Source organism: Mytilus trossulus, chromosome 14 (assembly GCF_036588685.1).
Source record: "Mytilus trossulus isolate FHL-02 chromosome 14, PNRI_Mtr1.1.1.hap1, whole genome shotgun sequence".
Taxonomy (NCBI): domain Eukaryota; kingdom Metazoa; phylum Mollusca; class Bivalvia; order Mytilida; family Mytilidae; genus Mytilus; species Mytilus trossulus.
In genome coordinates, this window is record NC_086386.1 from 43718330 (window position 1) to 43734933 (window position 16604).

General features: G+C 32.4%; 1 protein-coding gene across 2 annotated transcripts in view; it reads left to right on the forward strand.

Moving 5' to 3' along the window:
- The first annotated feature begins 4070 nt into the window (after positions 1-4070).
- Positions 4071-16604, forward strand: part of LOC134697169 (uncharacterized) — a 28737-nt gene continuing 16203 nt past the window's right edge. Inside the window, exons 1-2 of one of the 2 annotated variants that reach the window (XM_063559243.1) lie at positions 4071-4443; positions 12634-12760. In XM_063559243.1, the coding sequence (XP_063415313.1) occupies positions 4340-4443; positions 12634-12760 (231 nt within the window). In that variant the 5' untranslated portion in view covers positions 4071-4339. Of the gene's footprint in view, positions 4444-9820; positions 9945-12633; positions 12761-16604 lie in introns of those variants that run through there. The other variant, XM_063559242.1, reaches the window with a different exon arrangement.

Sequence of the window (16604 nt, forward strand, 5' to 3'; positions counted from 1 at the left end):
TATAATCGGCTTAAAAGTTTGAGAGAAATCAAGTATAAATCAAAAAATTTACAGCGATTTGTGCAATTTTTTGTCAAAAAATTCAAATCTTGCTGTAAAGTGAATAAATATAGCGTAGAGCAAGAAACTCTCCAAGAAATTGTCAAATATTCTAGAAACAAACAGTTGAATATTGATACAAAAGATGATTCAGAGAGTTGAACACCACTAATGTACCTTTATGTTTTCATTATAAGAACCCGTTGAGTTCATTTAAACCTCTCATTTCCTCACAATTGTATTTTTCAGGCTAGTAAATCATAGTTTGGGGTTACTATCGCACATTTATAAATTAAATATGACAATAAATGAGCAATTGAATTGTTCAAGCTGAAAGCATGAACTATCCATATAACAGTTTTAATAAAGGTTTTAAAAATGCCTAATGTAAAACTTAAGCTTAGCTAGGCAGCGTTCAAGAGAGGGAGGGTAAACAATGTGCTGTTATTGTTTCAAAAAGCTTGCTTTTTTATTGTGTATTCTGTAAAGAGTTACTTACATGACTTAGGAACATCTATGAAAATTAGTTATTACATGTACATTTGTATACGTTCATTTACGCAAATTTCACGTAAAAAAAGTGTGCAAATTATATGAACTTAAAATGAATAATAGAGCTTTCTCTTTTTACTACTTTTATAAAGTTTTGATTTTTTGGTCGATTTCTTGTGAATTGGTTTATCAAACGTCTCCTTTGAAACATATTCAAAGTAACTCGTTTTGACAGATTTCTCTAAAGCAAAGGACACGATTCCAAACAACACAATGAAATTTTAACATGAGCAAAATTATCATCAAACTTTAAAAGTGATGCCAGGCATTGGCGGATTCAGGGGAAGGGTTCCGGGGTTGGAATCGCCCTTTTTAGCTCACCTGGCCCAAAGGGCCAAGTGAGCTTTTCTCATCACTTTGCGTCCGTCGTCCGTCGTCGTCCGTCGTCGTCGTCGTCCGTCGTCGTCGTCCTGCGTTAACTTTTACAAAAATCTTCTCCTCTGAAACTACTGGGCCAAATTAAACCAAACTTGGCCACAATCATCATTAATGTATCTAGTTTAAAATTTGTGTTTTTTTACCCGGCCAACCAACCAAGATGGCCGCCATGGCTATAAATAGAACATAGGGGTAAAATGCAGTTTTTGGCTTATAACTCAAAAACCAAAGCATTTAGAGCAAATCTGACATGGGGGTAAAATTGTTTATCAGGTCAAGATCTATCTGCCATGAAATTTTCAGATGAATCAGACAACCCGTTGTTGGGTTGCTGCCCCTGAATTGGTAATTTTAAGGAAATTTTACTGTTTTTGGTCATTATCTTGAATATTATTATAGATGGAGATAAACTGTAAACAGCAATAATGTTCAGCAAAGTAAGATTTACAAATATGTCAACATGACCAAATTGGTCAGTTGACCCCTTTAGGAGTTATTGCCCTTTATAGTCAATTTTTAACCTTTTTTCGTAAATTTCCATATCTTTTACAAAAATCTTCTCCTCTGAAACTACTGGGCCAAATTAAACCAAAATTAGCAACAATCAACATTGATGTATCTAGTTTAAAATTTGTGTTTTTTTACCCGGCCAACCAACCAAGATGGCCGCCATGGCTAAAAATAGAACATAGGGGTAAAATGCAGTTTTTGGCTTATATCTCAAAAACCAAAGCATTAAGTGCAAATCTGACAAGGGGAAAAATTGTTTATCTGGTCAAAATCTATCTGCCCTGAAATTTTAAGATGAATGGGTCAACTGGTTGTAAGGTTGCTGCCCCTAAATTGGTAATTTTAAGGAAATTTTGCTGTTTTGGGTTATTATCTTGAATATTATTATAGATAGAGATAAACTGTAAACAGCAATAATATACAGCAATTTAAGACTAAAAAATAGGTCAAAATGACCAAAATGGTCAATTGACCCCTATGAAGTTATCGTTTTTATAATCAATTTTTAACAATTTTCATAAAATTTGTGAATTTTTACTAACATTTTCCACTGAAACTACACGGACAAGTTCATTATAGATAGAGATGATTGTAAGCAACAAGAATGTTTAGTAAAGTAAGATGTACAAACACATCAAAATCACCTAAACACAATTTTGTCATGAACTGTCTGCTTCCTTTGTTTAATTCACATATACCAAGGTGAGCGACACAGGCTCTTTAGAGCCTCTAGTTTGGATGATCAATGCATTTGAATGGGGACATATAGTTGGGATCCCCTTTGGCCTGTGTTGGAACCCCCTGTTAAAATGTCTGGATCCGCCCCTGCGAGGGATACAAAAAAGATAATCAAACTCATCAGTTGAAAACAAACTGACATTATCGTTTCAAATTAAAAGACACAAAAAGATTAAATTTAAGTTTAAAGACTAATTCGTTGGCAAATAGGTCAAATTCGAGGAGAAGAGGACGGAGTTGTGATGAAACCAATGAAACAAGACAACCAACTCGTGACAACGATTTTTATTTTTTTTTTATTTTCGAAGGGAGTCTTTTAACCAGAGGCACAACTTCGAGCTCTTAATTTGAACTTGTGCTTCTGAGTGCAGGATTTCCTCGCTATATAAAAAACTCATTAGTGGGCTTCGTTTGTTTTGCGCACTTTGGTCGGTTGTCAAGTTGTCTATTTAACACATTCCCCAGTCCCATTCCCAATTTTATTATCATTGTGAGAATAGACCCTCTATTAAGGAAACAATTACAGGAAATATTAGTCCTGTAATATCGTATAAATTGGGAAATATATACTTCGTATACAGGCGCTTCTGGAATGTTTCTCCATAACTTCATTCAAGGAAATCATGAAGGGAAAAGCAATAAAATGAAAAATGAAAAATATATCACTAAGTCTTTCATTACAAATGAGACAACTATCCATATAGAGACCAAATGACTTTAAATATTTAATCACAAGATATGTATATGTGAACCAATCACCCAATATTACATGAGCTATTCAAATTATCTTTTTTTTTGTCAGAAAAAAAGGGTTATGTATCGGGTTTAAAGAGATCGAAGGCCTCAAAACAGTATGAATAGTATGAATAGTAAAATACAGATAATGAGGTAACTCTCACAAGAGCGCAAATGACACAGAAATTAAAACAACTATATCATAAGGTCACCGTACAGCCTTCAATAAGCAAATTCCATACAGCATTGTCAGCTTCGTCTCCGAAATGACAAATGTTAAACAATTCAAACGAGAAAACTAACAGCCTAATTACAAAAAAATAGCTGAAACTAATATGTAACACATAAACCAACGACAACCACTGAATTATAGGTTCCTCACTTTTGGACAGAGGTACCGCGGCATAATACAGACTGTAGTGGGATTAAACATGTAAGCGGGAATCCAACCCTCAAACGAGAAGAATAACGGAAAAAAAAGTGAACGGTATTCCATGTCTTCGTAATGGCTATGGCTGCAGCTTTCTGTTGCATATTAGTTTATAAAAGAAGATAAAGAAAACTTACAGAATATATGCTAAAAGCGGGAAAAAATTAACAAGAAAATGTGACCTTTATATCATAAATCATAAATATGTCTGTTTATATTAACACATGATCAGAAATGACAAAATGTGAAACATTTCACTTGAAAAAAAAAACACCAACGGATTCACGGATTCACGGATTAATGTAATAGAATTAAGATATGATAACGAAATATTCATGACATCATTGTAACGTCATTAAATTGGCTAAATGACGTCATGAAAAATAAAAAAAATAAACGAGATTGAAATGGCATTGACAGATCATCATTATATTATGATTTTAAAGCTAAAATCAATATTTATTTTATTAACCTTAACCATCGGCCCAATCGGCCTATTGGCTGCTAAACAACAACTAAATCGGCCCAATCGGCCCATTAGCAGTTAAAGGTAACCCGCTGGCAGATAATAAAAAAATGGTATATAACATAGAACGTTGTAGTCTTATATTTCTTTGTGAATATTTGTAATCGTTAGACTTTTCAGTGTAGTTCGGAATCAATTTGTCGAGATAGTAAAAGTCCAAGGAGTATGGAATTTAAAATCTTAGCGTCTGCTCGATTACCAAATAAGTTGATTTATTAGAATTTTATTGTTTCTATTCAAGGATTTTGTAAATTCTTGACGTTTTGTGTTGATATATTTTAATCTCACCGTGATAACTGATTTACGACACCGATTTTATGTACAAATTGTATGTGAAAACGAAAAATCAATGAATACTAAAAAAACACACATCAACAAACAGACCATGAAAAAATCGATGTAAACAAACAGCAGATCACAGATTTCTGAAGATGGATGTTGAACAGAGAAAATTTTTCAATGATTTTGTGTGTAAAGTAAAAGTTTTTGATAAACAGCAATGTGTACGGTGTTTTAATCTATTTGATAAAAACAGGTAAGCTACATTCATGATTATTGTTGTCCGATATATACGCGTATTTCCCCTTTACGGAACAGGTAAACACTACAACTTACAAGTAAAACAGGTGAAGAACAGGTGACCCTATATATATATGCAATTAGGAAGTACACATTCAAACAGATAAATTCACATTTGCATGTGAATCAGTGATTAAAGTGTTTTTTTAAGATTCAGAACAGCAGTGAAATAGATTATTCAATTATATGTAATTTGTGTTATATGCCATATTTGGTCTTGTTTTATTGAATTTTTTTAATTAGGTTATTTTTAGCAGTTTATGCAGTAATGTTTGTAAATGCAAGGCAATTGTTATAACTTTTGTTTGCACATCTACAAACAATATATGGCCAGACACAATGATTAAGTGAGTCCTCAACAAGTGTTTCAATGCAAAGGGTTTGAAACATTTCTGTTTATCATGATCTTTTTTATATGCACAAATGGAAGCAGGACAAATGGCCAAACTGTCAAATCGCCTCACTTTTTCACCAACTCTTAAAAAATCTACTATATATATGTACTTTACCTGTTTAGGTTTGGATGAGCTCAGTTTATAGACAACGGACCCATTACTTTTAAGGAAGCTGGCTTGTCCTGTTTTGGATTTTTTTGCAGATTTTCGGAATCCCCCAAATCTGGTTTTATCCTTTTGAATGCCTTGAAAAATTTTGCCTGGTAACCCCCATTTTTCTTTTTGTAAATATTGTACATGTATAATGATAAGCCATCTGTTAAAAGTCTTATAAAATTTTAATTAGTTTTTAACAGTTTTTGAGAACTTCAACTTGTCAATGATAAATCTATGAAAAGTCAAGAGGGAATGTTTTCCCGCCAAAATTTCAATGGCTAATATCTCGAAAACAAGCACGGTAACCTATATATTTTATTTGCTCTGTGGATTCCTTTATTAATCCACTATTGATATAAACTAATGTTTTGAAAAGTTAATTACTTTGAAACTGAGAAGCGAACTCCCTTATAAAGTCAATGATATAAGGTGTGTATTTGTATTTGCATATAAAAATTATTTGTTACCCTTCTCGCTGTCAGGGTCAATTGACATTTAGACTTTTGCATATATGTTAGCCATGGGAGCTTACTTTATAAATTATATTTTATTAATTATCTACATGATCTACAGGCTTGTGAATGATAAAATTTAGATTTGATATAATATAGTCAATTGATATTTAGTTTTGGTAGTCTGAAACAATTATAGTATTTTGTATATTGTCTGCAGTTCTTTACTTAGGACTGTTCAGCACATTGCTGCAATTCTTTACTTAGGCCTGTTCAGCATATTGCTGCAGTTATTTACTAAGGACTGTTTAGCACATTGCTACAGTTCTTTACTAAGGACTGTTCAGCATATATTGCTGCAATTCTTTACTAAGGACTGTTTATCACATTGCTACAGTTCTGTACCAAGGACTGTTCAGCACATTGATGCAGTCCTTTACTAAGGACTGTTCAGCACATTGCTGCAATTCTTTACTAAGGACTGTTTATCACATTGCTGTAGTTAAATTCTTTACAAAGAACTGTTCAGCACACTGGTGAAATTCTTTACTAAATGACTAAGGGCTGTTCAGCACATTGCTGCAATTCATTACCAAGGACTGTTCAGCACATTGCTGCAATTCTTTACTTAGGACTGTTTATCACATTGCTGCAGTTCTTTACCAAGAACTGTTCAGCACATTGCTGCAATTTTTTACTAAGGGATGTTCAGCACATTGCTGCGATTCTTTACTAAGGACTGTTCAGCATATTGCTGCAGTTTTTATTTACTAAGGACTGTTCAGCACATTGCTGCAGTTCTTAACTAAGGACTGTTCAGCACATTGCTGTGCAATTCTTTATTTAGGACTGTTCAGCACATTGCTGCAATTCTTTACTAATGACTGTTTATCACATTGCTGCAGTTCTTTACTAAGGACTGTTTATCACATTGCTGTAGTTAAATTCTTTACAAAGAACTGTTCAGCACACTGGTGAAATTCTTTACTAAATGACTAAGGGCTGTTCAGCACATTGCTGCAATTCATTACCAAGGACTGTTCAGCACATTGCTGCAATTCTTTACTTAGGACTGTTTATCACATTGCTGCAGTTCTTTACCAAGAACTGTTCAGCACATTGCTGCAATTTTTTACTAAGGGATGTTCAGCACATTGCTGCGATTCTTTACTAAGGACTGTTCAGCATATTGCTGCAGTTTTTATTTACTAAGGACTGTTCAGCACATTGCTGCAGTTCTTAACTAAGGACTGTTCAGCACATTGCTGTGCAATTCTTTATTTAGGACTGTTCAGCACATTGCTGCAATTCTTTACTAATGACTGTTTATCACATTGCTGCAGTTCTTTACTTAGGACTGTTCAGCACATTGCTGCAATTCTTTACTGAGGACTGTTCAGCACATTGCTGGAGTTGAGTTCTTTACTTAGGACTGTTCAGCACATTGCTGCAATTCTTTACTGAGGACTGTTCAGCACATTGCTGTAGTTGAGTTCTTTACTTAGGACTGTTCAGCACATTGCTGCAATTCTTTACTAAAGAATGTTCAGCACATTGCTGCAGTTCTTTACTAAGGACTGTTTAGCACATTGCTGCAGTTCTTTACCAAGAACTGTTCAGCATATTGCTGCAGTTTTTTTTTTACTAAGGCCACATTTAAAAGAATGTCTGTTTCCCCTCCCCTGGGTCTATCCATTGTAAACAGACCATGGAAGGCAAGTTCTTTTTTTTTCTTTTTTTTTAAAAACTGGATGTGATTGTCATAGCATGGTCACATGAATGGTTTGACTTGTCCAGTCCAGGCCACTTATCAGTTGTTTGTGCTCAATTTGTGTGTATCTATTTAGATTATCAATCCTTCTGCTTTTAAGCACTTTCCAAAAATGGAAACAAATTATTTTTAGGAAAAAAAATAATTTTCCATTTTTTTGTGGAAAATAACTTTTTTACCAGGGGGCTTATTTTTGACCCGAGTGGGGGGTGGGGGGGGGGAAACAAACATATTTTTAATTTTGGTCTAAGGACTGTTCAGCACATTGCTGCAGTTCTTAACTAAGGACTGTTCAGCACATTGCTGTGCAATTCTTTTTTTTAGGACTGTTCAGCACATTGCTGCAATTCTTTACTAAGGACTGTTCAGCACATTGCTGCGATTCTTTACTAATGACTGTTCAGCATATTGCTGTAGTTTATTTAACTAAGGACTTTTCAGCACATTGCTGTGCAATTCTTTACTAAGGACTGTTCAGCACATTGCTGCGATTCTTTACTAAGGACTGTTCAGCATATTGCTGCAGGTTTTTTTTACTAAGGACTGTTCAGCTTATTGCTCAGTTCTTAACTAAGGACTGTTCAGCACATTGCTGTGCAATTCTTTACTAACAACTGTTCAGCACATTGCATCTTCACCACATTACCAAAGCAAATGCAGTTTTTTTTTTAAACAAACCCTCTTCCACAAACGTAAAAACACAAGTAAAGACTGTTAATAGATATAGGAAGATGTGGTGTGAGTGCCAATGAGACAACTCTCCATCCAAATAACAATTTTTAAAAGTAAACCATTATAGGTTAAAGTACGGCCTTCAACACGGAGCCTTGGCTCACACCGACCAACAAGCTATAAATTAAAGGGCCCCAAAATTACTAGTGTTAAACCATTTAAACGGGAAAACCAACGGTCAAATCTGTTACTAAGTCAAGATTTGGATTGAGTCTGACTATTTAAGCATTTATAAGCTACATTTATATACCTATATGTAGTTATTTTCTTTCAAAACAATATATATATAGGTCATTCTTTCGAAGATTCAACCTGGACGATACCCTTGCTTTCACCTCAATTTCATGATTTTTGTCATGTCAATTTAAAAAATGAGTAATCATGGTAATAGGATAACAATATTTTGCATATTGGATATGAGGCCCTTGCAATGCCTACATGGCTATCAGACAGGCTCCATTCTCAATTATATTCATGGAGCAGTGATTAAGTTACCTGATTTCTGTTTCTCAGATATTATAAGCAGTAGGTCAACTACAAATGATATATGTGGCAAAGTTATGATTGTAAGGGATACTATTACATGCCAGTCTGTTTCATCTGACCCTGACCTGATTTTCATGGTTAATTGCATTGGTAAATGTTTAAAGTTTTTGTGCTTTGGTCTGTTTTAATCAATTTCTTATAGCAATATAGGTCAAGAATGTTTGGTGTATAGAATGAGGGTAGTAATGCCCTTTAACGTCGGGCATCAAACAGTCATTTTCAGCTACTGTTAATGTCAAGTTGGTTAAAATGTTACCATGATTCTTCAGAGGCCTCAAATAATTATTGTTACTGTTATTTTTGTAAAAAAATTAACGTCAATATCAGTCAATGTTTCTATTGTCTAAAAGAAAGTCTACATTTTTTCGTCATACACTAACAATTACTGCTAATTTCATTTGTCAAGAATTTTTACTGTTATCCGTCATGAAGGTGCCCCCATTACGACCCTCATAATTGTATAAAGTGTACATGTCTGTCTGACAGTATTTATTTGACTTGACCTTATTGTTATGAATCTGAAAACATGTTTAGTTTATGTGATGCTCAAAGTAAAACTTTAATATTTTAGACTTTCAACATAAAATGTTTCATCAGTAAAGCAGACATTTCAGCATGTGCACTCTTGTTATGTTAATTAGATGAGGAAGGAGTACCATTGTCAAGAAAAGCGCCACATTGAAATGCGTTCAGTAGACCTAAAATCCATGATATTTGACAATTTCAGTTCTAGCAATTGTCAAAACACTTCTAATGACTATGGAAATATCACTCAATGTTTGCCAGGCCTCATTATATGCTATCCATATATGTTTCTTACTTATTCCCCCATTGACCAGAGGAGATTTCTCGCTCTGCTGTTGGGGATTAATTTATGTCATATACATATATGTATTGACTATTTATAATTGATATTTAATTTTAGCAGAAAATAATTTGAAAAGGAGAAAAATGGTTTGAACCAAATCTTATCAGGAAAATTATTTTTCTTAAATTTAAATACATGTAGGTGTGTAATTTATGACATATGCAGTTTACTTGTTACATTGTATGTTTATGTTGAGTCATCAGATGGTGTCACTTTAAATACATCATGGGTCGTCATTAATTTTCTGGTCCAAAGTTTATAACAATCATGTAATTTTCTGGATAAATCTTTTAATATAAAACCTTTAATATCATAACACATAGTCATATTAGTAGGATTATAAACCTCTTATTTCAAAGTACAAAATATAAAACTATAAGTATTTTAATCCTGTACATGTTGTATAACTCTTTACATAGAATTTAAAATGGATATTATGAAGGCACAAAATGATTTTATAAACAGCTTCAAAGCAAAACAGAAATTTTTTGATGCACAGCAATGTGCTTGGTGTTTCCACTTGTTTGATGAAAACAGGTAGGAGTATTTGTTATGCTTTGATATTAATATGATTTTTCATTTCACTCTTCTCTTATTAAGCTTGTGATATGGATTTTTCTCAGTAAAAATAGAATGTATGGAGTCATGAGCTTACATCATCTAGGAATACAATAGCAAACACATTATCAGTCTTTAAAACTTTAGGATGTTTCTAGGTTACGTTCTCATCACAGGGTTGTTGCCCTTTGAAAAAATTGTTACTGATGAAAAACGCCCTCTCATCCGAAAATCCACCATTAATCTACAGTTTATTATACATATATTATTTTTTATGAAAATTCTTATCAACATGCAGTTACAGTAAATATAAAAATCGCCTGAAAATCTAATTTCAATGTATTATTAAAAGTCAAACAATTGTAAATTAAGGTCTGACAGGACATAACACAAAGAAGAAAGTTTTGTCAATTTTTGCTCACTTGTAAATAAGATGTGCGTTTCTAAAACATTTATGACTATAAGTTGTTTGACATTTGATTCAGGTCCGTCACTTGTATCAGACCTGAATGTCAAATAACTAAGGTTTTCCAATTCCTTTAAAATTTCTTACATTTTAGGAGTGAATGTATCATTATTGAGGCAAAGCTTACAGTGATTTAGCTAGCGCTCGTCACTTTCGTATTTTACGAAAAGGTTTTCGAAATGACGAAAATATTTCATATCAATTTCGTCACTTAAATTTGGAAAGTGTAAAAATATTTACACATCAAATTACTTGAATTCTACCTGTCTTTATGTTTCTGACAAGTTTATGACCCTCAGGTAATTAACGTTTACCAAAGGTGTTAAAAGTTGTGATGACAAGTAATCCGCCTATCGCCAATCAGATGGGTCGCTAATCCCTTAATTATCATTATAAAACCTCATAAATGACCATCATAATAATCTATTTAGGTTAAATCAGTCAGTCAGCATTTCATTTTAATCATTTCTCACAGTTCAGTCGTATTTTCGTCATTTGAACAAAATTGATAAACTTCCCGGACATTTCAACTTTATTTTAATTTCAATATTTCCCTTACGATCATAATTTGCAGTTTGCTTGTCGTAGTTTCGTCATTTCAACGTATTTTCGTCATACTTTATATAAATATTCATCAAAAACTTTCGACAACTTCGATTAAAAAGAATGAACTTTATTCAAAACGTAAATATTTTCACTTGCAAACAGGTGCTTCCTGTTCTATGTATTGCGCATGCGTAAAAGATCGTAGATGAATCCGGTTTTATTCTGAAATTATAATTCAATTGTCACTTCCCGTTTTCATTTCATTTCGTTTAAAAATCGAAAGTAAACATGATCTACAGTCTACAGTCATTAGAATCGTCACATTAAGTACGGATGCAGATCCTTCTATCCAATATTAAAGAAATTGATTCCAAATAGATATTAAAACGTATTTTCAAGGATATACATGATTGTGAAGGGAAAAAGTCGTTACAAGTTCATTTGTGCAGTGGTTAAAAAATAGAGGCACCCAACTTTTGATAAGGGGTGTGCCCTGAAAAAAACTGAAGTGATGTTTTGACCATATTACCAGATCCCTGTTCTTATCTTCATATCTTAGCATCACATCAGTCAATTCATTCAATATATATATATTGTCAATAACTGCCTACATTAGCAAGTCTTCAAAGATCCTAGACTAGTCCTTGAAGGACTTGGACATATATATGTATAGCTAGTTCGATAAACATCCTAGATCCCTTGCTTTATAAAAAATTAAGGCTGATTTTTATCACGCGCAAAAGTGACTAAAGCCCTCAAAATCCTAGCTAAAACCCTGGCTTACAGTTTTATTTGTTAGTTTCAATTTCTGATATTTTATGACTACTGCTTCATAAAATTATAACAGATTTTGCAGGAAATTTGGTTTATAATAACATTCTGATGATTTTTGAACTGAACTGGGGTAATCCCTTGTAACATCAGCTTGAAATTAAAAAGTTCATCTTTTATTTCTTTGGCAACTTGAACTAATGCTTCCCTTGCAAAGCTGTTGCAGAAATACAGTGTTATGGATGGGTAACCCATACCCTTTCTGTACTATTATTGTACAAATGTACAGTGAAAAAATAGACGTTTATTTAATAATTGAATGCTTCTTTTTATAAATTTATTGGGGTGTAAAAGCGTTGACCGAAGTACATTTTGTATGAAGTGCGGAAGTGCTTCATTCTAAAAATGTACGCACTGTCAACGCTTTTACAACCCTATAAAGTTACAAAAAGAAGCATTCAATACTTATAATTACATTTTTAGCTAGGATTATAAAAACACGATTTTCATGAAGTTAAATTTTTAAATTCACCTGTGCACTTTATTGTGGGACCTCGTGTCATCATGAATGAAATGTTATTGTCTCATGCAACTGCTTACGGAATAACATGTGATGTGCAATTAGCCAATCAGAATAACATTTTATAATGAAACATACATCTAATGTAATTATTTATTGAATGAGAGTTAAATTCTTCATTTCTTTTTTTTATTTAGGTACAGAGAGGGGTATTTACTAATTTTAGATGGAAAGGAGTTAGATTCTATTTAGTGTGAAAGCTTTCTTCATTCTTTATCTATATTTTCAGAGATGAGTATTTAGATGGAAAGAAATTAGATGTTTATTTAGTGTGAGTTTTCTTCATTTTGTATCTTTATTTTCAGAGATGGGTATTTAGATGGAAAGGAATTAGATAATCTTTTGTTAGCAGTTTTCTCTGATGGTACAGAATCCTACACTGTTAATTCTGACTATAAGGCTGAACTGTTAAAACTGCTAGATCAAGATCAGGTATCTTATATTTATATATTTCAACATAGATATGATTATTCAGAGGGCATATCAAATAAGGGTGATGTCTGAAAACATGGACATTAGAGACAGATGATACAAGTAATTGGTTACTTGATTTAGTCAATAATCTTACTTGTGATTCATTTATTTCTGTGAATATCAATTTGTGTTAATTGAGGAGAAATTCTATTTGCAGATATTTTTGTTTTCCTTAAGGTGGTACCTAACACTACAGGGAGATAACTCTGTAAAATCAGTTAAACGTTTTAATTACGTTGTGTTGTTTAAGGTAATATTAAGCTTCTCAATGATCAAAATAGGTGTTTGTCAAACTGCTATATATATAACCAGTGTAATTTTTCTGATAACACGGTTGGTTCAAATTCTTAATTTTTTTTATATTTTTGTCAAAGGATCAAAGTAAATACTTTGTCAAAATTTTATTTAAATTAAACAAGCCAAATTAATTTTAGTTTATGTGTTGGGTACCACTTTAATATTTAATTTCATGGTTTTGTCAGAGTCTGAATACAAACATATAGAAAAAATTTGCTTAGTAAAACATTGAAATCCGAGGTTAATCTATACCCACATAAACCAATGACCAGGAAACTTAATATTCCAGGATTGATAAATATTAATAATAATAATAATAATATAATAATTATTCTTTATTTAAAGAGGGTTACACAGTTAGCTATAAAGCTAATCTTCCCCGAGATCCTCATGAAACACAATGACATATAACAAACAATTACAAAATATCAAACAAACACACATACATGAATAAAGCAATAAAAAATTGTTATGAAATATACAATTTTCCAAACAGGTTAAAGTTACAAATTCCTATATGACATATATAGTATTGCCATCAACAATATCATAAGTTTGAGTAAGTGTGAGAAAAATATTATGCTAATAAAATCGCACAGCTTTTAAATGATCCAACAAGTAATTTTTTAAATCTTTTTTGAATGAGCTTGTACTTGAGGTTGATTGTATCCACAGTATTGAAATATAACACTCAATATTTTTCCTGATATTCCTTTTCTTTGAAATTTACCTCATTTTCCTTGTTCATGTATAAGATACATTGTACTATAAACAATAGGTCATCTATATCCATGACCTAATTTTTATAGAAGTTAGACTGAAATTTTTTTTGGTATTAAGGTCTGATATTTTTCCAATACCGGTAGGCCTAATATATTTAGGGTACCTGTAATGATTATAAAAAGTGGTTGTCTGTCTGCCAGGGTTTATCTGACCTTGAACTCCTTTACTTTGATCATTGATAATGTTAATTATGGTTGTATTATATTAAAACCTTTATATTACATACTTTTAAATACAGTAAAGTAGAGGCAAGACATTTCAGTGTGTGCTCTCTTATTTTATTTTTAGTTTTTAGGAGTTTGCCTTATTTTTAATATTTTGACTCAATTTGCCTCTTTTTAATATATCATAAAGAATCTTAAAGATAATGACTTTTTTCCTACTTTACAAATTTTAGCACTTAGTGTACAAATGAACATTTTCCCATGTAACTTCTATGCTATTTTAAATAAGTTTGATCCACAGAAAAATTTAAAAACAGCATTTTGCTGAAATCAATATTTACTAATGTGCACTTTGTCTATACTTATTTTTTTTGGATACAATATATATAACCAAAAGATAAACTTCTCATTACAGTACACAAAAATTCCTACACACACTTGAAACCCACATCAAAGTAACAATTTACCTATTATCTTGCATTTTAAAATTTACTTGACAAACATTTGTTAAAGGAAAGCTGATAATTTATTGATCTAATATAGTTTGGAGTGTTTTTCTTGGTTTTAAACAGGCTATATCTCTAGGTACAACTATTAAATAGGAAGAGATGTGATAAGTCCTAATCAAACTTAATAACTGATCAAACATTTGAAGTAGTACTGACGTTTTACCATAAACATTTAAAATAGCACAGTCATTTGACTATGATCTTTATTGACTCGTGATCAGATGGCCAGTTTTCTTGGTCAGTAGCCAGTTGTTCTCTCCCAGCACTAAAAACTGGATGCCATTAGATAACCAACATTGTTGAAAGTGGCATTAAACACAACCAATCAATCAATAAACTAAGGAACAAATGTGAATACCAACTGAAGGGTTTTTGTTGTTCAGAAGTTAAAATTTAGACCAAAGAAATTTACAATCATGTATTTAATCCGCTGAGTCAGGATTTTGAAAAAAGGGCGCCCCATGGCCCCAAACAAGGCAGTGTTTTTTTAGAACAGTTAAAAAGAAAAAGTCTTCATTAACTTTAAATGTAGCTTCATAAAGGGGGTTTGGCCCCCTGTCCTCTCTCATTAAGTCTGCCTCTGTGAAACTTTTGATAAAGCAATTGTCAGCATGTATGGAAAATAAAATAATTCAACTGAAACAAAAAGTACCGTTGATTTTACAATAAATCAAAAGTGATGTACCCTAATCATACACAATAATGACATTTCTTGACAGGTGTATGGTACATCTCTATATATATAAAGTCATTATATATTCAAAATGAAACTATCCCCAGGTATGTTGTGATTAATGATACAGAATATTTCTATGTACATGAACTAGAAGCTGTGCTTACTTAGTAAGAAAATTAGCCTGACAGTGTTGTTACCTGTGTATTGGAAAAGTCATCAACTCCATTTATAATTGTATTGATTGTAGTATCAGGACATTGGTTTTATTCCTTTAACAGGGGGTATATACAGAGATGTTAAAATAGTGTTATCACACTGTTAAATACTAGTCCAAGGTTTCCGGACCTAATAATAGTATCAGGACATTGGTTTTATTCCTTTAACAGGGGGTATATACAGAGATGTTAAAACAGTGTTATCAGACTGTTAAATACTAGTCCAAGGTTTCCGGACCTAATAATAGTATCAGGACATTGGTTTTATTCCTTTAACAGGGGGTATATACAGAGATGTTAAAATAGTGTTATCACACTGTTAAATACTAGTCCAAGGTCCCCGGACCTAATAATAGTATCAGGACATTGGTTTTATTCCTTTAACAGGGGGTATATACAGAGATGTTAAGATTAGTGTTGTCAAATCGTACACTTTTGCCTAACCGGTTACTCGGATAATCGTTCGACCGATTAACCGGTTAACCGGTAGTTTTAAGTTGTCATTCGAAAGCCTTTTCAATAGTTCCATACATGTACACATAGTTATAAGATGTGGTAAAAGTGTCAATTTGACAACCTTTCATCCAAGTCATAATACTACGATTAAAGAATTGAAGTTTGTCCTTTGGCATTATAAGGCTTTATCTTACATTGATCTTTTGATGTAGTCCCTTAGTTTGCATTTCACAATTTTTAAGGTAGCATTTCGTTTAAAGAAAGACTAAACCTTGCACTACTGAGGTCACACATTAAGATGTTTACACAATATTAGATCAAAAACGAAATAATGAACTAATTAGTAAAATTTAATCGCATCTCTGATTTAAAGTTATTGTTAAAAAAACATGTTTACCAATCATGTTTCTTTAAGCTCCTGCCCTGAGCTCTAATTAATTTCATGTATTTAGAATCAACAATAGCAATCAATCATATACTGGGCAATTGATCTGTCAAATAAATAACCACGACGACAATTTTAAAATAAAACATAACTATTTAATGATTTCCATGCAAATTTATATCAAAACTATCAAAATTGAAAAAAAAGTCCGGTTAACCGGTTAGCGTTTTTGGTATTCGGTATTCGGTCGTTCGACCAGTTAACCGTTGACAACACTAGTTAAAATAGTGTTATCAGACTGTTAAATACTAGTTCAA